General features: G+C 45.8%; 1 protein-coding gene across 4 annotated transcripts in view; it reads left to right on the forward strand.

Moving 5' to 3' along the window:
• LOC139049592 (phospholipid-transporting ATPase ABCA3-like) overlaps nucleotides 1-24,866 on the forward strand; it is a 420,980-nt gene that overhangs the window by 167,150 nt on the left and 228,964 nt on the right. For all 4 annotated transcript variants that reach the window (XM_070525151.1, XM_070525150.1, XM_070525152.1 and 1 more), the window contains 2 exons: nucleotides 3,455-3,607; nucleotides 11,391-11,628. In XM_070525151.1, the coding sequence (XP_070381252.1) occupies nucleotides 3,455-3,607; nucleotides 11,391-11,628 (391 nt within the window). The remainder of the gene's footprint in view (nucleotides 1-3,454; nucleotides 3,608-11,390; nucleotides 11,629-24,866) is intronic.

Consider the following 24,866-nt stretch of genomic DNA (forward strand, 5'->3'; position numbering starts at 1 on the left):
GGGGGTTCTATTATCGGCTCTCCGCCATTTCGGACTGCCAATTTTAAATGCGAACGTTCGCTGCGCCACCCGCTTTATTATAATCTGCGGTGCTCTCCTAAGGTCTCCGTTAGCGGTTACATGTGCCTTTCTGGAGCAGTGCCTATAAAAAATCTCATCTATTGTCGCAACGACAAACCACCTAGCAGCGAGAAAAGTGGCCGGCAACTTCTGAAACATACCGCGTCTGTGCGAGGAGAATTGCGGAACGCCAATGAGAAATCTTCCCACCGGCCTCTTGCATTTCGCCTCTATCCCGGCTGCTGCCGGACGCGTTTTTGGTATTGGAGGAATGAGCAGCGCTACTCCCATGTTTTGTGTCCAGGATTATCATATCGGAGAAAACTCGCAAAGGACCACAGGCCACTTTTTAAGGATTACCATTTTTACTGCTTAACGATATATTTTTATTGCGTTCAATTAAGTATATGGGTATCGCATGCATCATATGTACTGTACGTTGCCTTTCATCTCTTGCGACAAATAATTTCGCGGCTTTTCATCATGGAGTGCGGACGGAATTTCCGTGGAACCTGCGCGTAGAGCAGTTATATAAGTTTGCATACCAGCACCGCGACAAAGATTAATGCATCTGTTGTAATTCACTTTAATAGTTCATCCTTTGTCTTACGGGTTTCATTCCTTGTGCGAGCCACAGTTCAGTGGACTGTGAATTCGTGCTGTACACTTTCCTCGTCTGGGAGCCTGTGATAAGCACCTTTATGAAAGCCATTCGAGGACTGTTCGGTCATACAACCCTACTGTTCATTTGGTCTCTATACCCGCCGCAGGGGCTTAGCGCCTTTGGCGTAGCGCTGGGAAGCACGAGGTCGCAGGATCAAATCGCAGCCATGGCAGCCGCATTTCGATGAAGGCAAAATGCAAAAACGCCCATGTCGCGTACATTGGGATGCGGCGCGTCAATGGTCTCCAGGTTGTCAAAGTTAAGCCGGAGTCTCCTACTACGGCGTGCCTCATAGTCAGATCATAGTTTTGGCACGTAAAATCCAAGAATCGTTTTCTTTGTATATGGTGTTCTAGTTATAGAGAGACCGCTTCCCTACGAAAACTTACAACGCAAAAAAATACAGATGCACGCAGCATACAGATATAAAATTAGCTCTTCAACAAAAGTGTTGCTGTTGCTAGGGGGGGGGGGGGGAGGGGTGATAATTGTTTTCGGAACCACTAACCAATTTTCCCATCAAGTTCATTATTTTTATCAAATTGGAACCTCCTGCGCTCTAATAAATTAATAAGAAACGATTTCATGTGCTGCGAGAAGTACCGGTACGTTGTTCGCATTATGAATACCGTCTACCTGTGAAAACGTTGCTCTTGACCGCCAGAACCCGTGTGTCAGCTACGCACATCCGTAGAAGACGCAGAGCAGAAGCGGCCCAGTTGCTAGGCGATGCCGGCCCCAAACTGTTGGAATATTTCGCGCGCCGTTCGAGCAAAAGTATCGAGCAGGCACGTAAACGAACCCACGAAGCCGCGTTCACATACTTTCACGCAGTCAAACCTCGAAACTCTGGTATTCACGCGTGTGTTTGTGCACAACGCGTGCACATGCAGCGTGCTTCAGCAACACGAACAATCAACGGGCTGACGATTTGCGCCTTAAATAATGGCCCTTTCCTCTATTCTTTTGCGCAGTTACAGAATGGCGTTAGTAAGGCCAGTTACCGACCGACGAACCAAAATCTCACTTCAAAAACTGCCCCGCAGGGCTCGAACGCGACTGCCACTGTCGAGGCCGCGCTGGCCGTACCGAACGGGGAAGTGAAACGAAGGAGGAGGGAAACGGTCGGCGCAGCTTTTTGAACATTGGGGGGTTTTAGGACAGCGGTAAGGGAAGCGCCACCCATAGGGCACACAGTGAGACACACTGCCACGCGTAGAGTGGTGCATCCACCGCCGGGTGATTTGAGCGCTGTTGACGTAATTGCACGCAAGAGCACACGACGACGCTTCGCTTGAGCCAGCGAGGTTGCATGATTGCCGTAGAGATTAGGGCCTAAAAGATTTTGCCACAGAATTCGAAGCGGCACGAGAAAATCCAGCGGCACGTACATCATCTATTATGGTGACATTGCTATCGTAAGGGCGACCGGAATTATGGGTAGCAAATAGCTCCTTTCAGTTTGCGCGGAAAGAAAATGTCGCATCCATATCGAGAGTTTTCTTGTAACGAACCATATTGAATTTAAGCGGGAGGTAAAAGCAGGCAACTGTTTGCTACTGACAGTATGGTCAAACCTACTGCAGGAAACTTTTTGTCAGAGTGCTCCTGCCATCAAAGCATCTCAAAGCTGCATTGTAGTTAAAATGCAGGAAACGTACTACAGTCGGCATTCAGTAGTAAAATTTAGATTTGGCATTGGTAGATATGCCACTCAGTAATGGGCTTATCTTGATTCGAACATTCCTTTTGGAGCCTCCCTTGGCTGCCCAGAAGAAGTATAAATGGGATTGCTTGAACGATTTGGCAATATTTGCGCAACTGTCTAAAGACCCTAAATGTTCTTTCTTCGGCACCGTCCTCTCTTGCATGAATATAGTGACGAGTGTACGTAGAAAGAACGACGGCTCGATGTGTAGAACGCATATTTCTTCATAGAACCAGGAGCACTGTTTCGGACTGTTTCCACAGCGGGCTCCGTTGAAGGCCTCTCACGAGGTGTTCGTGGAGCACAGTCTTTGGTTAGGTGGATCTGGCTCACGCGGATTCGAACAGGTCTGGTATTTAACTAATCTTTCATTGGTCACTGCTTTATTCAGTCGGCGTCCCACTCGAGAATTGACCTATTTTATTTAGGATGTTTTAAAAATGAAGGGTGCCTGTGTATGCGTTATATTACTCGTAAATTTAGCCCAGTTTCAGTTCTTGGATTTGGCTTTTTTAGAAAAAAAAAACTGAAACTGAAATGTAACGCTGTAAGTAGGGTATAGCTATCCCTATTGACCCGCTCTTTCGAAACGGAGGATGGTCAGGGCAACGGCAGAGGTAAACATTGCGCAGCTAGTATTTACACACGTACTAGGCCTTTCTGTAAACGAATTCTTCGCTAGCGTACTCTCCGGAAGGCACCCCTATCTTTAAAAGGCCCTTATGACTCTTCAAGAACAGGCGCTTCGGGGCCCCTTTACTGTATGTTATATGTGGTCAATTCGATTTTGATAAAACAGAGTCTCATTATGAAAGAGAGTAGCATATTAAATTGTATACATTTGACGTCGCAAGTATACATTTGGTGCCACAAGTACTCTTGCGGCCAGGCACAGATTTTTGTTTGTTTCCCAATTTTACGTTGTATTAAGATAAGAGCGACCATACCACCTATATCTTATGGCCAGTGACATTCCTCTATCGAATACAGCGCTAACTTTTGATTGTTTCTGTCTTACCCAGGTTAGCATTGATGTCATGCCCGGTTGGGTGTTTGAGGGCCTGAAAACGGACAAGTACGCGCAGGCCCTCTATTTAGTTACTTTTTTTGCGTTCTTTATGCCTATGATTCGACGGATAAACGCAATTCAGCAGGAGTTTACAAGTGGCACGGCGGTAAGCACAAGTGGTTCCTGAATTTTATTGGCATGCGTGGCACAGTGCTGTCAATCTATGTTACGCCAAGGCTGGCCTCCCTGCAGCCGGTGACAACCCAAAAATAAAAGTTGTGCGCACGTGATTCAAGCCATGCACTATTTGCATAGATGTGCAAACCCACTAGCTTTACTATGTTTTGTGACGTCAAGCGGTTTTCCGTGTTTAAAAAGGCTGCTTTCTCCGTACAGACCTCTCTCTTCGTGTCACTTGTATTGGCGTTTAACAGGAACGTCTTGACAAACTTTGTAGACGATCCTGACATCAATGTTTAGTCAAAAGTAATATGTTAACTTTATATAACGAGCTTTCATTTTCCAATTGGCCCACCGTTCGCACCAGCAAAGCAAGGTCATCAATCTTTTGAGTGGACTCCTGCTGGCTCGGATCTCTTTCAGAAGTGAAAGGCAGATGCAATGCGTTTTGGTTGGTGGAGCTTGCACTGAGTCTTTGATTTTGCACCAACCATAGTTGTTTTACTGTCATAAAGAAAAAAAAACATTGAACGGTTTAGTTGCAAATAGCTGAAATCTGCACCAGATATCATGCTCTATGCGGAATTAATTTGGTTGCATAATCACAGGTATCAAAGACGTTGAATTAGTAATTATGTTTTGAATACAAATATTCGAGAAAAAACGACCTTTCAATAATGAAGCGAAGCCGAAAATTTGCAAGTTCGAAAGAATGTGATGTAATCAACGCCGCTAAGTGTTCGTGGAGAAATTTTTAAGTACCATTTTATGCTCCCATAGCGTGCACTTATGTAAATCTTGTGCTTGCATGTGTTGTCCTGTGGCTATGGCGCATTTTTACGCTTTTACTGAGAGCAGTATTAACGACTGTAGTATTTGAAATAATTAAGACATCCAATATGATGCAAAGCGATGCACAACGCTTTTTGATCCAATCATTTATTGCGTACATCATTGCATGACACTTTGTCATAAATTGAAACACCAGAAACTCATATATAAATACAAGTTTTCGAATTTCATGATTGGAAACTGAATTTTCGTTGTATTTAAAATGAATAGAATAAACTTTTCGTAGAACATATTTAAGAAATCAGATGTCGACATTGAATTTGTTCCTTCAAAAAGAAATTCCGTAGAACCTTTCTAACTAAAAAAATAGAATCTTTTCAATATTTGCTCACAATAAATCAGCGCAAGAGGGAAACCAGGATATTTGGTTGCTCTTTATTTGCCTGCTTTGGTGTTCGATGAAGACAGACATTCGGGAGGCTCAAGTAGGAAAGCATTAATAGCACCGTGCATTTGTGCGCTGACTTATGGAGGAGGGAGATTTATTTGCTTAGGAAAGGGCAAATTTGGCGTCACGTTATAACTTTTTCTAAAGAATGTGCTGTTTCGTTGTTTTCAGTTCAGAAAATGAAAATTATAACAGCGTTCACGATTAAGATAGCGTGGGGTCTACCGGCTGAAACAGCCGACAAGAATAGCAACAAAAAATAGCTATTCAAGGAAGAAGAAAATGTTCTTTCAGGTGGCGTCAAGCTTCAAAAAACTTTACAAAGCAAAAATTGTCATAGAGCAAGTTATTTGACCCTCATTTTGAAGCTGCAAATAAGTTTATTTAGTGATGATGCTACCATTGTAAAGAACCTTATACTAGCTGAAGCTCCCAGAAATACACTTGTGCCAACATTCTACAGCTTGTGGAGGCCCGCAGAATTAGCAATCGTATCAGTACAAAGAGAATAAAGATGCGCAGTTTGCCGGTGCGCATGACGACGACGTGGCTGAGAGTGAGGTTTTGGTGTTAGACGTTTTGTCCTGGTATGCCTTACGTTGAGTAGTGACTCAGGAACGGGACATGAGCTGATTCGGCCGTGCACGAGCAGGCGACCTTCCAACCGCCTCCTGCGCAAGCCAGGCGGACGTGGAGCTTCCAAAACCGCGTGCAGCCGCCTTGATGAAATACCACAGAAGTGCGGTTAGATCTGGCGGATGCACAGTTGCATATTCACCGCATTACCTCGGAGGTCACGTGGTACTACCACCGCTTCTCAACCCTGTCATCAGACGTGGTGTATATGGTGGCCGAAGTTAATGCCGAGCCGCTACCAACGAATACCGACCAACCTACCAACGACTCAAGTAGAAGAGTTTGGAACGCACAATGCCTAGCAAGCGTCTACGTCTCCAGCAGCTCCTCACCCATGAACAGCTCGGTGACCGGCGCCTTCACATCTGCTCAGCAGTGTGCGGTGGCTTTTGTGTGACAAGGACATCAGCACACGTGGCACCTTGCTCAAGGAGTTGTTCCTGCTGTAGCGCATGCCTTAGTACGTCCGCCTCGTCGTAGCTGCTGCGAAAGAGTTGTCGCTCATTGTTTTTCTGCGAAGGTTGACAGTGTCTATGAGGTTGTCTTCCTATCTGTAACCGTTGCTTTGAAGACCCTAGACATGTCTTCTGCTGTTTCGAGTTTAAAGGAACGCATATAACAACTCGCTGCTAAGATAGGCACCGTGCAAAGGCCGTAACCTTGCCAAAACTCTCCATGCCCAAGGCGTCGTTATCCGCGCAACGACTCCTTGCGTCATTCGAGTACTTTTCCAATGTGCTGGTACAACACGATGTTCCAGCACAACGAAAAAAAAAAGACAACTTCGCCTTGTAGCTAGTGGGGAAACGGCCAGCGGTATCACTGACGGTGCATATGACTTCGTGGCTTCACCTGATCGCATGTTTATGTTTATGAGCCGAAACTCCGTGACGAAGTTTGTCTTGGACGTGGGAGCCAGAATAAGTGGGGCACCTCCTAACATCGCGGATCAGCGCTCTAGGTCCACATGGCGAACGCTACGTGCCGGCAACTCTTCGGCGATAGCCACGTACGGCCGCAGTTCATTGACTGTTGGCCTGGGCCTGCATCGCACGTTTCAGTGCATGTTAATAACAGCCGACGTCGTCGAAGCCATCATTGAGTCTGACTTCCTCTAACAACGCGACTTGGTTGTTAGCATTCGCCGTCATCATCCTAATCACAGCGTGACCCATCTCTCCGCCTAAGGCCTGCTCTGCGATTTCGCGCGCACTGGCATACGCTTACCCATCCCGAGTGCCCCATTTGAGCAACTGCTCGCTGTGTTCCCTGATCTCACGAAGCCCTGCAACCTTACCCAGCCACTTAAGCATGGTGACTTATCACATCGTTACACGTGGCGCCACAGTCGCTGCCTGTCCGCGTCGCCAAATAGGCGACGCGGACGATTGCAAATGGCCAAGTGATAATTTCACCACACGCTTGTCATCCAGCTCTTCGGCTTCGCCACTGCATCTTGTACCGAAGCACTCAGGAGACTGGCGTCCTTGCGGGGACCTCCGCGCCCTGAACTCCCACACCGTCCACGACAGGTACTCACTACCTCAAATCCATGATTTTGCATCTAAGCTAGCTGACTGCAATATCTTCAGAAAAGTGAACCTTGTTAAAGTATGCCATCAAATGCACATAGAGCCCGCAGACATTATTAAGATGGCCATCACAGCACCATCTGCTCTGTTTGAATAATTGCCAATATCTTTGAGACTCCGCAACGCTGCTCGAACTTTCTAGCGGTTTATTAAAGAGGTGACGCGCGGTCTCCCAACTGCACTCGCCTAGATCGATCATATTATTGTCGTGAGCGCTACTCGGGCCGAACACGAGTGCTACCTGCATGAATTAGTCATTTTCCTGCAGCATTATGTCGTCTGCCTGAATGCCAAGAAATGTGCACTCGGGGTTCGGAGCCGCAGATCTTAGGCCATCGCACCTTTCCGTGGGGAATCTGTATGATGCTATCGCTTGTTCAAAGAGTGCAAAATTTTCGGCAGCCGACAACACTACGCATGTTGCGCGAGTGCTTTGGCCTCGTCTATTTATAGAGGCGTTTTCATACCTCATTGTGTGACGCTCGTGCAATGACAAAGTTTTCTTCGCGAAAAAAAGCATCCCGTTGAGACGATTCTGTGGACTTCAGAAGCCACAGCCGCCTTCGTGGCTGCAAAGAAAGCCGTCACACATGCGGTGCTACTCACGCATCCCAGAGCTCAGGTTCCGACTCGAATCGTAGTAGGTACTTCAAGCGTGCCCATCGGAGCTGTGCTTCGGCAACTCATTGACTTAGAGTGGCCTCTTGTGGGATTTTTCTCGAGAAATCTTTAACCTGCCGAGATAAGCTACAGAGTCTTCGGCCGCGAGACTCTCGCCATCTGCGCCACCACCCAACACTTCCAACACTCTTTAGAAGGTCAATAGTTTCATGTTCTGAGGGATCACAAGATCGTTTACGTGCTTCGAACTAATTCCTCGAAGTACGTCGCTTGGGAGCTTCGTCAATTAGCCACGTATCCATTACAACCAACGTACGGTACATTAAGGGGGCTGAAAATGAGGCTCCTGGAGGAGTCTCCCGAATAGCTGCGATAAGCTCTTGCTATATGCTTGGAAAGCTTCGTGACGGCGCAGCTCTCCAACCCGTGCCGGCATCCCGCAGACAGTATGACAACTAGTGCATGGCCACCACTGTATGACGGTGATGCAGTGAAGATGATGGCATGTGAACATAATGAGGACAGTGGAATGACGGCGAGTGTGTGATGACAATGTGCTGACGGTGATTCTATCACGAAACCTGTATGACTAGGATGGTGTGAGGACGACGGCACGACGAGAGTCGGATGACGAAGCTGGAGTGACCGTGATGGCGGCGTGGCCACGACGGCATTACGATGAGGGCATGACAAGGGAGGCATAATTGCCAGTGAAGGACGAAATAAAATGAAGATAGGCGTGACTGGAACGGGGAAGGCGCTATTACGACCACTGCATGACGACAACGAAATTACGCTGCTGAAGTGATGACAATGATAAAGCCACGTGACCACGACGGCATGACGAAGATTGCGTGGTGACGATGGCGTGATTGCAATGGCATGACAAGAGACGGAAGGCAAAGTTGGAATGACGACGATGGCATTATCACGGCCGTCGGCCTGAGCAAATGTACAACTTGGACCATTGGGTCGGAGTAAAAGGGGTGACGACGGCACCATGAAGAATGTCAGTTCACGAAGCTGGAATGGCGACGATTGAGCGGCCACAACCGCATCGCTATGGCGCTGTGATAACGTATGCATGGGGTGTGTATGACGAGGATAGTAGGAGGACGGTGGTATGACGTGTGTCGGATGACAAAGCTAGAATGATGGCGATTCAACGACCATGAAGTCATCATTACTACGAGCCCATACCGAATGACTCCGCTATTAGGTAACTTGTACTTGTTTGTCCGGAGAGGAGTGACAAGGACGGGGCGATGAGAGCAACTTATCACGAAGCTACTAACGACAACGGAAAGGCCACAACGCATCTTGACCAGCAGCACATACCTTGTGGTCCACGCAGATAGACAACTTTGTCAGCTGGGTTCGCGTAAGAGGTTTGATAGATAGGGTCAAAACGGCTGAAGTCGGCAAATAATGCTATTCGCGGTAAAATCAGCGTCGCAGTGCAGCGTAGCTGGCTGCTCGCTCCCCCTTCCCTCCCCCCGCCAGCCATAGAAGCATACAGTGGCTGAAAATACATGAAATAAAGCAGTGCAATACATGCTTAGAAATGCACAGTTAATCACTAGAACAAGAAACAGTATTCTGCACGAAAATGTTGCAAAAGTAGCATCGTGCTCATATACGCATATACTTATTTCCTATTAGTTTATTATTAAATACTGCTATTCTCGAAAAGAAATATTACAAGTGCAGGCAGATATTCACGTATTCTGGCGCTCAACAGAAAGATAGGACATGCACAGACAAAAAATTCCCTAAAATAAAACATGTCTGCGCCGTTCTATGCTATATGGCTGGTCAAAAACATTTCCGGCGAGCAGATATTAGCAAAGGCTTGAAGAAGAGGATTTTGTTCTGTTGTCACTAAGGGAAAAAAGCTACTGTAGTACTGGGTGTGGAATTGATGTTTTGTAAATGAGTGCGAATATTTGTTTATTCGGTGAGTAATGCTTGTTAGGACTTACTCGTGTTTAATTCATCGTCAAGAGCATGTGAATGAATTCGGAAATCATATCTTTTTCATACGAAAGGCATGGTTTGCTCAGCATCGGTACAATAGGTAAATCGTTTGGTGTTTTCGACGAAGACCATGTTCTCTAATAAAGCCAAAAGCAAAAGTTAGCATATTCCGGCTGGACCATGACTCCGTGCGCTCTTTCGAAGGTCTTCTCACACGCCTGCGTGTGAGGTCTTCGTGTGAGTAGCCTTCTTTCGAAGGCTACTCACACGCCTGCATGTTCTTCTAGTCAAAGTGTGGCACATTTCAATAAGTCCTACACGATGGTCAACGCCTGTGGCTTATTTCGTGACTCCTTCTGCCAAGAGTTCTGGCAGCTCTGCCTGCCAGTTATGTTGTTATACCTGGAACTTTCGGCAGAAATCAGGCCAGTAGTGCTTGTTTTGTTTTACTGTTATACGTAGCCGTTTCGCCAACACATCTGAAAGAGACACGTGACAGAGGGCGCCACACAGCAGAAACTGCCAGAACAGCCGACCATTTCGGCAAGCAGTTCCGTCAGATACCGGCCATTTCGCCTGTCGTGCTGGAAACTACAGTTCTATGCCTAAAGAAATTCACATGTATTAAACACCCGTCTAAAGGCTACCACAGGACTTCATTATAGTGTTCTACAACCTACCAAATGGGCCACATTTGGAGGATGCTCAATCGCTATCCTTATGTTATTTGCTAGGGAGAAAAACATGGGGATAGCCAGAACTGTGGAACGAGTAGAAATGTTTCGCTGACGTTTTCGTTTCGGTTTTGTCCGTACTAGATTAAAACCAGCTTAAAGTATTTCGATTGGCCCACCAACTACATTATTGTAGCACACCATTCTTTCAGGCAATATACACCAGCAAGTAGCCACTGTTACTCAATGAAATATCTTCGCATTGTCAGGGCGAAAGAGTTCAAATTACAAGAATAAATTTCTAGGTCTGGTAATTCCGTGTGGATTGTCCTCACGCGGTGTTTATAAAGGTTGTTAAAAACCCTCGGATACCTATAAGGCCTGTTATCATAAAATGATGGGAATGTAAGGATGGTCACCCAGATTCGTCGGCTAACGGCATCGAATTCACATCCCTCACTCCACAAAATAAGGCAGTATTTCTTTGCCAGGGGCCGAGGGTTGAAATTGTTCCGGCCAATTAGTTACAGCTAGTATCGTGCGCCAGGTAAAAATTTTTCTGCTTGCATCTATATACAAAGGAAAACACTTGTTGATTGTGGTTCCTGAGTAAAACGTTTGCATGCGTTTTTTACGTTGTACGCTTCGCTGAAGGCTGAGCATTAAACAATTCAGCTCGCAATTTGATTTATATTGCATAAGCATTGCTATCATATCATTAATACAGTCTTCACTCATCTACTCTTGAGACATTCACTGAATTTCAAAGTTATGAAATGGCAACTTTCCTTAAGCACCGTAGCGCTTATAAGTCTTTTTTTGGGGCGACCAGTATCAATATTATTTGTTTCTGCTGCATCTTTTCTTTAGTCTTGGTTTTTAGTCATGCACCATTTAAAAGTTTTAAAATTTTTAGATAGTGCATAGATTGGACGGAACGAAATGTACAGGAAAGAGCCCCAAATAGAGAATTCTAACCATATGAAGCGCTTCATTGGGATCTTTATTGGTGGCAGTTTCCTTTTCCAGGAACACCAGTGTGTAATGGGGTTAACTGGCGCCGAATTCTTCTGGGGCCACTTCCTCACGGCTTTCATTATTGGCCTTATCGAGAGTTTCTTTGCCATCTCAATTATGTTTCTGGTACCACACCGAGGACAGACGTACGCCGAAGGAATGAACCTGGGTCTGGTGATCATATCGTTCATCATGTTTCAGATTCAATACAGCATGCTTATTATACTCATCACGTGGGTGTTCCCGAAAGGTGAGCGCAATTTCAGTGCCGTCGTGAGCTGCGACTATCAAAGCGTGCCGGTATTTATGATCGCCGAATATGGCAGTCATTACAATTTTTAGGCGCTTTTCCTTTGCAAAGATTCTATAGTTGTTCACGCTAGTTTCACGCTAGAGGAATTGTAATTTTAGTCCCATTCATATGAGTGACAAAAAGCACTAAAGATTCCGGCGTAATTTTTCTATCAGATTACGCTTATAGTGCGGCAGCATACGGCGTAGCAAAGGAAATTCACGTTCGGGCTATAAAGGCCCAACCACACGCGGTGAATCGGGCGCGCCTGGCTACGCGTCACGCGTCTGCGTGGCCGTGCGCGCCTGTCCTACGTGTCTAGAGAGGGCAGAAGCGCAGGAATCGCGCGCGTCAAGGAGGTCTTGATCTTGGGCGTCATTTTGAGTGTACGCGACAGAAGTGGAAGCTTGTGCACCGACGTCACGTGGGCGGCATGTACACTTCCGGCGGTTCGGGAAGGTTGTTGAATTTTCAGAATCGTACGGAGACGTCGGGAGTAGCTGCTGGTTTCGTGTCGCTAGAGCAGAAAGGCTATGGCGGCGATCAACAACGAAGCTCTGATCGCCTGCGTTGAGGCTCGACCTGCGCTTTGGTGGCAGGCGAAACACAAGTGCCACAAGAACAAGCACATGACGAGGTACTCGTGGGTCGTCATGCCCAATGCAACAGGTGAGTGCTCGGAATTTTGTACGAGCGTCATACCGGAGGAGTTTCAATCGCGATCCAACCCGATAGGGACCGGATTTTGTGATCACGATTGCCTGTACTGCGCAATCTGCGTTGAACTGATCGTGATCAAGAAATTTGATAGCGCTCGATCGCGGTTGAAAGCCTGCGTGGAACCGGTATATGCTTCCTCTCGCATCAACCGACTCGCAGATGTCGAAAACGCGTTTCATCTGCGCAGATGACGTTATCACAGCGCTGCAGAAGTGATGGAAATCCTTGCGGAATAAATTTCGGCACCCTGGAAGACGCTTCAGAAAGAAAAGAGCCGCGCCGTGCCAGACGACGTTCAGGACGACGTCATCTGGCTGTTTTTCAACCAGATGATGTTGCAGCGCTACACAATGGAGTGCAGACCGTAAATGATTTTGAAGTTTCCATCTTAGCCTACGTGTTGAAAATGAAACACGGGATTCTTGTGCTTTCCCTTTACCAACGTTGACCGGCGATGCCATATGTTTGTATTATAGGTGGCAATGCGCCGCATTTATGGGGATCGACTCAAAACTGTGCTTACACAAGTAAATCGACGCGCAGTATGCATTATATTCAGCTTGCTCTAATTCGCGACAAAAGATTTGTGCGGCATCACTGCTCCGACTATCGCATATTTCGTTAAATGTTATGCGGTAAGGGGACATATAGGCAGTACAAGGATTGCTTTGTGTATTTATTTATTTAGGTACCCACAGAGCTAGTTTGGTATTGCATTGGAGAGCAAAGAAAGCAGAAATACAGGTACAAAGTTACAAGTAAAACAGCACATAAAAACTAGAAAAAGGCATAAGGAAGAAGTACAGAGAATATCACATACAATCTAGCAAGATGAATAAAACGGACTTGCGTGATGCACACACTAAAACAAAACACAAAAGAGGTAAGTAGTTTCCTTTGATTCTGTGCACTAATCCTAGAAGGCAGCATGCAAGTCAATAGGTAGTATTTAACCGAGTATTGGATGTTGCTATATTCACGTGTGCCTTGGGCACTGCAATGAACAGCTTTAATTTTGCATTTTGTTGCTTGCCAGCAGCCTGCAAATCTGTGCTTAGTCACAGACCCTCAAATTTTACCTAGCTTGCTCAAGGATTCATTCAATGCCATCATGCTGTAAGTACCATAGTACTGTTAGTACTGTTAGTACTGTTAGTACCATAGTACTGACGACATTGTCAGCTGTGTAATTGATAATGCTTGTTTTCGTGTCTGCTCAGCAGTGTCCTTAGCTAATTATCAGCCTGTGGTTATTCTGCAGATTCTAAGTGCTGTGGTTACTGGTTTAAGCGAAGCTTTCAGGATGTTTGTGGAGAACGCTGTTCCTGCTTAGCAAAATTTCGAAGGAAGGACTAGATGATCCAGTTAAACACATTTTCACTGTGCAAAAAATAATGATTGAAATTTTACATGCGAAAAACGCGATCTAGTTACATTATTATGTTCGGTATTTGCACTATGTCCGGAACTGGTCACTCGCGCAAGACAGCAGCCAGTAGTCAGCTTAGATGACAGTGGTTCAACGGCGGCATTAATATTGGTATGAGGCATTCAGTAAGCTATTTGGCAAGAGAGTACCAGCAGTGGTGGGAAAGTCCAGATAGGAGGGAAAACAAGGTTAGCTATAAGAAACATTCTGGAAGGGTTTGCTCGCTAAGATCAGCTTTACTGGGCCAAGAAACTCTTTACAAGGCAGATGGCAAGATGACAAGCATGAGTATACGTAACTTCCTAAATACAAACAACTAATGCACTGACTACCACGTAGACAGCTTCACACTGTGTTTAGACATACATTCAGGTAATAAAAACAGTTTAAAATGAGATGAAGAATGAAAACAAATGAAAGGAAAATAAAGTTACAAGCCAAGAATGTTTCAAGTAGAAAAACTGGAACAGGAGAGAGCCTTATGCTAAACCAATACCTAACAATACTACTACTCATGTGTAGAAAGTGCAAGCATAGGTCTTTCAGCATGAAATTTATTAAGTAGTATTACTGATTAAATGTAGTGAAATGATCGCTGCTAATTATTTCAAAACTGAAACATTCCAAATATCATGCACTGTGTTGAGTAGAAGTTGTCACTGGGTTTTAGGCATGCAGATCTCATGAGAATTGCTTAAATTCATCAGAAGCAAAATCAGAAAAAGATGCAAAAGCTGCACTTAAGCGCACGCAGAAACTGTTCATTCTGGTTGTGTAGGCAAGCCACATTTGTCCCTACAAAACTGACTCAGAGCTTCGGCGTTCTCTAATAAAATCACACATTAAAACAAATGTGGACGGATTTGAGCCTTCATATATTTTTGCATTCGGACTGGCACATTATTTACACATTGAGAATATATGCAAACCTTATTACGCTCACATGCAGGATGTCCAACAACCTTCCACCAGTGCCCCCATCGAGTGAGGAGGGAAGTGTGGCAGACATCTTAGCGAAAAATGTGCCAGTTTTCCGATCTGGCGACACTTGAAGTGCCATCAGCGTCAAGTCAAGAGCCACAAGCGCCAGAATCGACTCTGTCTTCGGCGTCGCATGAGTCTGTGGAGTCTCAGGACATTTTGGAATCTCTTGAATCCCCAATGTTTCAAGAAGTTCTGGTTCCTGAGGCTTCTCAGGCATACCACAGCTGGCCGCAGTCACAAGCATTGCTGGCAGTCGCATCGCTGGCACGCTGTCGCAGGCTGGATACGTTGGGAAGCATTGCTTCTGAAGCGAAATCAAGAGGGGGGGAAAGGAAAAAGAAAGAGAAGAGTCAGTTAACATTAGAGGATGTAGGCAAAGTTTCAAGTGCAATCAAAAGATGCAAACCACAGGACGACCTCAAGCTTTTGCCGTGTCTTTGCTCAAACACATGAGAGAGGTCAGTGAAGATAAGCTTCTCGATATGAAATTAAATTGATACAAGTAGTAAAGTAATTCAAAGGTTAATGTATTTTAATATGTACTTTTTGTACAATGAAGCCAAGAGACAATGAAACAAAAGGGAATCATTGATGAATTCATTTACTTTATATTGAAATGGAGAAATAGGGAGGGAAATGAAAGTAAACGAGAAGGTAACTTCCCATTGATGGGAGAGGAACCCACAACCTTTGAATTATGCTTGCATTGCTTTACCAGTAGAGCTGCCGCAATGGCTATCCCTCTGCAAACTTTCTTGAGCCTGTATGTGCTTGTACTAGATCTCACCCTGGTAGCGCTAGCCGGTGTTACTCGTGCAAGAACACTCCAAGAGTCCAATCTAGTACACAAACATTCTAGGAAATTGATGGTGGAATAGCCTCCCGCTCAATTGCTTTTGGGTTTAGCTCCCACGAGTGGCAAGTCATATTTTGTCCACTTTCATTTCCCTTCTCCTTGTGATGTCGACATTACAAATAAAACGACAGGTATTGTCCTTTATGCTTTACTACGTTTCCTTGTCTGTTGTCATATCAAGGCTCCGCAGCTCTTCTTTTCTGTTCATTTTACATTGTGTTGTATCCATAATTTTGTGCGGTATTATTCAAGAATTTCATAAAGTTCATATCTGTGGGCCTGGTTGGTTGGCCATTGCTGCTGTAGAGATGTGTGAACATGTTTTAGCAACCCACCTACGATAGAGAAACAAGGACTGACTCGCAACTAAAGGTTTTTTGTTCCAAGACAGATGTCTATAGCTTTCATCTGTGTTTACTCATTCAGCCTGTCTTGCAGCAATTAACCTTTTTGGGTTTACCACCTGTGCATGTAGAGTTTGTGCATGCATCTAGAGATGCCTGTACATGCCTGTAAATAAAAAGAAATGTAATGGACCTTCAACCAGTCCCCCATTGAAAATTCCTGTTATATGCTGCAAGTTGTAAAGCCTGTCGGGGCGTTCTAGTAGCGATAGCATTTTCAAAGTGCTTTATTATTATTAGAAGAGGTAGCAAAAAGGAAAAAGTCTTGCCACCACATAGTCAGGAGACGAGGTTCAATGCCAACATAGACAACCTCTACCTGTCCCACAACTATCATCCACAAGCCACATTCCTTGCATTTCTTTTTGTGTTGCGTGGCTCGGTCCCAGGGTCGGTTTCGCATGTTCTGCACTGGATGTTTGGCCAAAGTGTTTCTACGTAATCAGTGACATTGAAGGCAGTGCGTGAATGAGACATTTATACGTATGACCCTGCTTCGCTGGCAGGAAGCAGGGCTACCTGACGGGAGCCGTGAACAGCATGTGAGCTTTAAAAAAATTCTTAAGCTGAACAAAATGTAACGGATTTCTGTGGCTGTCATGCTATTCTACAGTTGTTTAATACTTTGCAGACACGATTGCCACAATACGACTTACACACCACTGCAGAGTCTAGCCGCCTCAATCCCCACACCGTAAGCCAAGGCAACGTCTTTTCTGTCTTGCCCGGATGCCAAGTAGCTTGAATGCAAGTTGAAAAAGACTTAGTACCCATGTCTCAATTGTTTGCTTATTAATTATGATGTCATGACTTTTGTTGACAATGATCTCCATGGCAGTGGGGGCCCTTTTTGGGTGATATACGATCAGAATTCATTTGTGTAGGTTAGCTATATTACCTTTGTTTAATACTACATGTCCAAGCATTCCTCAGTACATGTTTCACAGGTTGCGCAAGGTCAAAGGCACTGAGGTAGCTTTTGTGTGACGCCATTCGATGGCAGTTTTTTTTTAATTAGCCATAACTGCTACACTGGTGATTCACTAAGTTGAAACTTTGTCTCTGTGATCATGTGATCATTTTTTCTGGTATTTCATTTCACGCGCATTGTCAGTACCTTCATTACTATTTCTCGTTTTGTTACAGCATTGTTTGTCCCATTTTTATTTGTTTGTGAGTTCAACAATATTTAGTTGGGTATAATGAACTAGATTATGTATAAGTATTTTTATGCACACTCATTGTCAGTCGTTTCATTGTTTCTTTTTTGGTTCAATGTTTTGTGACCCCTTCCTGATTTGGCTGCCAAAAGGCGGCGGGAAGTATTATGTAAATAATATAAAATAAATTATACATTAAATGACAAAGAAACGGTGTTCTTCTGTATTCCCGCAATCGCACATTATTACTCTAGAGGCAACTATCCTTTACAAACCTCAATGCTAAAGCAATAGTTTCTCCAGGCTCCAGCTTTTTCTCCAGGGGTTTCTCGACAAAGCTCAAGAGCTTGTAAAAGAGCTGTGGCGTCTTGCGAAAGAACTTGTAAAAAAATCCGTGGTCATCCTGACGTATCCGTTGCATCTGTAAAAAATTGTGCATTATTACCTGGCAGAAAGACCGTGCCCTGACCGCATACACGCGCAGGTACCGGGACCTGTACACTTTTCACTGACACACACGCTTAGCCACTAGCCATGATTAACTTTACTCCCTGCTTTCTTTATATGCATGAATACAAACCGTGTGTCGGCAAAACAGGAGAGCCAGTCAACGGTATATTAAAGAAAAATCGTGTGGCCACTGCCAAGAAACTTCTGAAATCAGTTGCACAGCATTTAAACCTGCCGGGTCACAATTTAATTACATTCCACTTCATATTCTACAGTCACACTTCTCAGAGAGAAAAATATAGGAAATAGTATCTCATTCACAAGCTTCATATATGACAACCAACACGTGTAAAAAAGGTATTCTTGAATCTATGTGCTATACTAATGGCACAAATATAACTAGCAGTCCTTAGCTTTTTGTAGAGGTGTGATAATACCGAAAAGTAGATTTAGAATCAAATATGGAATGAAATGAAAAAATGAGCTGGATATCAAATAAAATATTGAATAGCAGAAAATGTATTGCAAAACTTAATCCATACAAATTTTGTGCAAGAGGGTGCTACACAAGATCTGTATAAACAGTATAGCTGTTAATAATGAAGGAAGCTCCAAATTAGTATTACAGATCGTATGTTAAATACGATCTGTAAGTGCTACGAGTGTAAGTGCTGCAATGTGATCTGGAAGTGCTTCTTCCCATCTGAAGCTGAAGAATTAGTGACGGTATGTTGTACTGCATACACGGGTTAGACAGACGGCTGTTCAAACGTGAGGTGTCGTCACCACGTATCCAATATACGATCTCTGTGCTTCCGGCGGCTAATCAGCCCGTTGTTCGCCCATGCTTTCGCGCTCTCCGAACTACACCCTGCTCTTGTCGTTCCCTCTGTTCGCGTACGTCACGTTATTGTTTCGATCGGTGCTGTCAACCTGGACGAACCTTGTACCGACGACGCGATGCTGTTCTGCGAATTGGGCGTTCGCGCGCTGCGAGTACGATCCCCGCATTGCTACTTTAAGCCTTTCACTTATGTCTCCTATATTCGCGCACTTAAACACGCTAAGTAATTGCGGTCCCGACGAAGATAAGTCCCCATGTCCAAACACTGGCTACTAGTTCTACCACTGTAGATGATCGAAAGGAAAGTAGTTACTCACAGCCGTAAAGTCCTTCTTCTTTAATCAGTTCAAAGACTGGCCGTACCCTCCAACATCGCCGCCGACGTTTCCTGCGCTCCCGCCTCCTTTGCAAGAGCAGCCGCAGCAAAAGCTTCTTTCTCATGTGGTACATTGCGGGAAGAGAACGCTGATGCCGGCGAAGCAAGCGGCTCAGCAAAAGCTCGACAGCAACGTCGTGTGTGGTCGCGCGCAGATGTCAGCTGCAGTCGTGGGCAAGCAGATGCTATCGCGCGTGATGTTGATCGTTCTTGTAGCTTTTCATGTTATAATGATGTGTAGATAAAAATGACGTGCATTTATCAATTTAAAAACAATGTACTAGCTCTAACGTTGACAAATTAAATAAACATGGCTGACCATAATCCAATTTACCATAAACTTTTCTTAAAGCCAAAGATGAACGTTTCCGCCATCACTGGTCTGTCAGACCTGTGGTACGCGCAGCGAAGCGCGCACGTGTGCGCGTATCGTGTTGCCAGCCGCCCTTGCCTTCATCACCAGCGTACGCGCACGCAGACGCGTACGTTTACGTGTACGCATATCCCGTGCTGCGTGTGGTTGTGCCTTAATGCCACTGTCTGTGGCGAACGCTTGGATGGCTGTCCATCTAATTCCTGACTGCTCAGTAGTCCGTCAACGTTATCCTAGAAGGTGGAATGGCTATTGGAAAGGACCATGTAAAACTACAACACATTCAATGTCTGCGCAAATCTTAAACGCGACAGCGTTAAGGAGCTCGTGTCGCAGAAAAGCCGGTGTAGTCAGCGTCGGCGGCGTTGGCCGTGAGTGATAAAAGGCGGAAGGCAATTCATAAATAAAAACTTGCAAGATGCGCTGGGTGGGAATCGAGCCAGGGTCTCCGGAGTGTGAGATGGAAACGCTACCCTCAGCCATGAGTTCGATCTTTCAAAGCGGGACAAAATCGCCTCTAGTGAATGCGGTGTTGCCTTAGAAACGTGCCGTAGAAAGTTATACTGCGGAGTATATTGGTAATTATGAGCATGTAAATTACAGAAGTCGCAGCTAAACGCGTAGCGAAGTACGTTTCAGCTACAATTCTTTGGTGCTTGGCGCAAACTCAGAGCCATCTTGCGGCAAACACAGAAGACCCCCTCCTCGCTATGTACGGCGCTGCCCCGACAGGTGGCGCGCCACTAGCCCGCCTCTCTCCTTCGTCTCGTTTGAGCGCATTGGGGCCAATACCCTTGCGTTTAATAAGTTTTGTCGCATGTCCCATTCCAACTTCCAGCGTGCGTCACTCGAACCCTCGTGTTTAGGCGACGTGGCTCCTCTTTCCTCTCACAGCGCGATTCCTAGGTGCAGCGTACAATGCGGGACGCCTCTGACGTGATCGCTGTGCCGTAGCCCGTCTGGTGCGAAAGCGTCCCCTGCGATGTGTGCCGCGCTGCTGGCGAGGAGTCATGCGTCTCCCAAGCGAGATCGAGGACGATCCCATCGAGGTGTCAGCCCCATGATCGCGTCCGCCTTCATGGCGCGTCGCGGCCCGGCTGTCCGTGCCAATCACGACGTTTCGCTCGCGTATATCGTTTCTCCCTCCGAGACACCAAGTTCTTTGGTTCCTTCTGCTTGCTCAGGCGCACGTTTCGTATTTGTGTGAATCAAGAGCATGCCGAGCGAATGAGTGGGCGCTGCGAGCGAGGTGTGATAACGTTATCGCGTTCCACCCTTGAAGGCGAAGCTTAAGCGTCCTTCAAGTTTTTTTATTACTACTACATCTCCAGTTATATACGCTTACGTCTAAGCCTCATTCGCAACTTTGCAACGCCTCGTCATATAACCGTCAAGGCAGTGGCGTTCATCATGAAACTGTGTTTCATGATGAAACACAGTTTCAGGACAGTTTCATCACCGTCGACGTTGGCCGAAGCTCTTATTCGACAGGTTAATCTTGCGTACGTTGCGTTCGTAAGATCGCTACGTTCTGCAAAGTGCGCATGTGCAGAACGGAACACGGACGGTACGTGATCCTTACGCGGTCGCCGCGTACGCACGCATACGATTCTTGCGTGCGTACGTGGGGAGCCTAGCGTGCTACTCTCGCGATTCTCGTTTGTTTGGGAGGGCGCGAGAACAACGGCGTCTATAGTTCGACCGATGGTTCGACGCAGTGGCGGACGCGGCCGGCCTGCTTCGACGCGCACGGCGTCTAAGGACGCTCGCCCGCTTACGTACGTAGGCATTTCCCAGTACTAAAGGCCCTGACATGACAAGCGCTGCTACGTTCCGCAAAGCGCTTGCGTGTTGCGAACGTATCGTGATGGAGCAGTCCTAAAACTGTCTAATGTCACCGGCGTTGCGGTTCTGAGGAACGCGGTACGTCGAGTGTAGTCAAGGCACACGGTATATACCTGCAGGGTTCATTTCACCCGAAGCTTGTGCGCCCGTTTTTTCTTGCCACAATCGGGGATATAAATGGCAAAAGTAATCGGGCACACAAATGTGTACACTGCAACTGAGTGCCGTAAAAGAGTGCCGGCACAGATAGATTTCGAACACTCACAACAAACTGCATTGGGAGCAAAACATGCACCGGCACTTAACCATAGTAGTGTATAGGTGTTTGTGCAGGGTGAAGGTCGATAACGATTTTGTTTCTGTTAGTTCGCTTGGAACAGAAATAAACGTGAATCACTGTAACCCGAAAGGTGGGGCACCCAAGTACACCGCTTGTCTGATCGATGTTCGGTCGACGCCTTCTGTGCGTACTAACGAACCTCAGGTGGTCGAAGTAACTACGGCGTCCCTCATAATCAGATCTTTGGTTTGGACCTAAAAACTGCAGAATTTGCATTTAATTGTTCAATACCGGTTCAGTAGAATGAGGTCAACAATTGATTTCAATAAACCAAGGGAACACACTGGCTTCCGAAAAGGATATTCTACAATGAATCACGCCCATATGATAAATCAGATGATTGAGAAAGTTTGGAGCGCAATCCACACCTTCACAGGGCTTTCACAAATAATGAAAGGGCATCTGATACAGTAGGGATATAAGCAGTCATGGAGGTATTTCTTAATCAAGGAGGCAAGTAGACATACGTGAATATATTTGGAATTAAATTTCTTCAAGCATATTGCAGTTAGCTCACATATGCACAAGAAAAGTAGGACACTACATACAAGGAAAGGGGTGAGGTAACATTGCACAACAACCTCTCCAATTGTATTCACTGCATCCTTACATGTATTAAAGCTGTTAGACTGGGAAGGCTTAGAAATAAGAATCAGTGGTGCATGCTTAACAACTTTGGGTTCGCAGATGATATTATTCCGGTTCAGCAACACAGGGGTGAATTCAAAGACGTACTCAGGACCTTAACCGCGAAAATGTGAGAGTATCGTTGAAAATTAGATTTCGAGTATAACTGGAAATTAAAATTCAGAAGACAAAATGCAGTATAAAATAGCCTGGCAAGTCAACAACAGTTCATTATTGTCAATCGTCCTCCGAGTATGTGCAAGTCAATTACTCACTGGGGACACTGGTCATGAGAAGGAAATTAAGAGAATAATAAAAAACTAGTTGGAGTGCACATGGCTGGCATTGCCAAATGGTGACTGGGAGATTACTATTGTCGTAGAAAATAATCGCATAAAATTATTGCGTTCTTGCGGAGCTAATATATGGGGCAATAAGACGTGTGAAACGGCGTTAAGGACAGCACAAGGAGCAATGGAACGAAAAATGCCAGGCATAACGTTAAGAGACAAGATAGCAGTGTAGATCAGAGAGTAAACGACGATAGCCGATGTTGAACTTGGCATTAAAGGAAAGAAAATGGAACTGGGCAGGCCACGTAATGCTTAAGGCAGATAACCGTGGACCATTAAAGTTAGGGAACGCCAAGGGAAGTGAAGTCGAAGGTGGCAGTAAAGTATGTGTGGTGATGAAATTAGCAAATCTGCGGGCACAAGTTGGAATCGGCTAGCTCAAGATTGGGTTAATTGGAAATCGGAAAGAGGGTGTCTCGTTCTGCAGTGGACATAAAAACAGGCTGACGAGGATGACGATGACCGGTCTCATGGAACGCCACCTAAACATACAGGGCATACGGAGAAGTAGAATAACAAGGACCCACACGTATGGTGACCATTAACTGAAAAGTTGTACAGTAGGAGAAAAAAGAAAACACGTGATCCAACTGTGCTTGCTCTACCCTATGGCAGCGCCAACCTGTCTTACTCACAGACAGGTGCGGGAACTTGGTAAAAGTAATTGTTTTGGTCCTTACGTGAAGTGAGTGACAAACATTTGTCTATTGCGAGTGCCTGCCTACCCTCCTGATTGACGTATCGACACTGCCATCACAACATACTGGGTGATCAAAATTAGATTTCCCAGTTTTCTTTTAGGACTAGGCACTGAGAGATGCATGAAGTCCACCTTTCCATGTGGCGAGGGGGACAACAGCTGCGAAGATAATTATCGTTGCCAGCCGGCGGAAAAAGTAAGATTGAATAAGGAACTTTCTGGTAGCTGCGGTAAGCAGGCCTGTTTGTATTGAATAGTTCCACAGCTCCACTTGCCTCCACTTGCCACACAGCTCCACTTGCCAGAATTCTTCTGGCATGCTTGTGTTGCAAGACAGCCAGTTGGACGTTCTCATTTCTGTGCATGATGACGCATGCAAGACAGTGAGAATCGGCGCAAAGCTTTTCCCTGACGTGTCGCGGCTGTTGCGTGCGGCGTTTAGTCTGACAATGGGGTGGATGCATAGGTAACGATGACATCTGTTCCTTTTTCGCTCTCGGCTGGCGAAGTGAAGGAACTACTGCTCGATGTGGCTTGGACACTATGAATTGTGCTGATAAGGGCGATAATGGAAGATAAGTTCTTGGCATGTTTTTGTACGACATGACATCGTACCCCAATTTTGTCACCATGTTAGATTCGCAGTCATCTACAATACTGCGTACGCCATAGCGGCATCTCTTGAAATACAATAAAAAATGACCAACTCTTTGAAGATGGGGTAAGCGAAGCTTGTCCTGCATGCACCTGACCTTCGCCGCGGTTAAGTAATCCACAGGCAACGGTGCCGGATGGCTTCGGCCTCCCGCTCCCTCATCTCGGGATCTTCTTCTCGTTTCTGTCGGATTACCTAAGCTCGGGCCGCTCTAACGGCTCGATCGTCGCGCCCCCGGCGAGCCCTTTCACGCGCGATTTCTCGCCGCCACTCGTCGAGGGATGCCTGTTTCTCCGGGGAACGCAGTATGGCGATAACATCCGCTTTCTGAGATTAAAATGAACGGAAATGAAGCCAGTGGGGGAGGAGGGCAGCGCGTGTGCAACCATTTCCTGTCCTTTCCTTTCCCGGCGGAAGCAAGATGGCTCTGATTGGTGGCGCGCGTGGCGTGAGTGCGCAACCAATCAAACCGCCCTATTGTACGCGCTTTCTCGCTAGTGCTCTTCTATGGGAGCAAGTTTTTTTTTTTGCCTGACTACACTACCACTGAGACTTGTGAGCCAATACGAGCTTCGCTTGAACAACCACTTTGAGACCCATTGTGCTGACATGGCTGCTTCGGCCCGGACGAGTTGTTCCACGGAAAAAAAAAATAGACGCGGTACTTGCAATGACTGCGACGAATGGTAAGACTTTGTTAGCTGCACGCGGCTTGCCACTTACAGAGTCCCCTTCAAAGTACGCCAACCTTCACAAATATGTTTCAGCGCTTCCGCACAACAGGATCATACCGCCATTATAAATAGACAAGAAAAAAGATCGATGAAGTCCTCAAAATAGTCGTTATCTCGTACGTAACGCTGGTGCCAGAACTCGGCATCCGACAGATTGCCGACGAGTGCGGGTGCAGATTCGGAACAGTCGCAAATGTGATGAGAAAGCATAGCTTCCATCTATACCCTGTTTGCCTTCACCAGGATTTAACTGAGGTAGATCTTGAAAAGCGGGTGGACTTCTGCAACATGGCGGTGATCGTAATTGATGATGAAATGGAGTTCTTGCAAAAAAGTAATCTGGTCA

This window comes from Dermacentor albipictus, chromosome 9 (genome assembly GCF_038994185.2).
Source record: "Dermacentor albipictus isolate Rhodes 1998 colony chromosome 9, USDA_Dalb.pri_finalv2, whole genome shotgun sequence".
Taxonomy (NCBI): Eukaryota; Metazoa; Arthropoda; class Arachnida; order Ixodida; family Ixodidae; genus Dermacentor; species Dermacentor albipictus.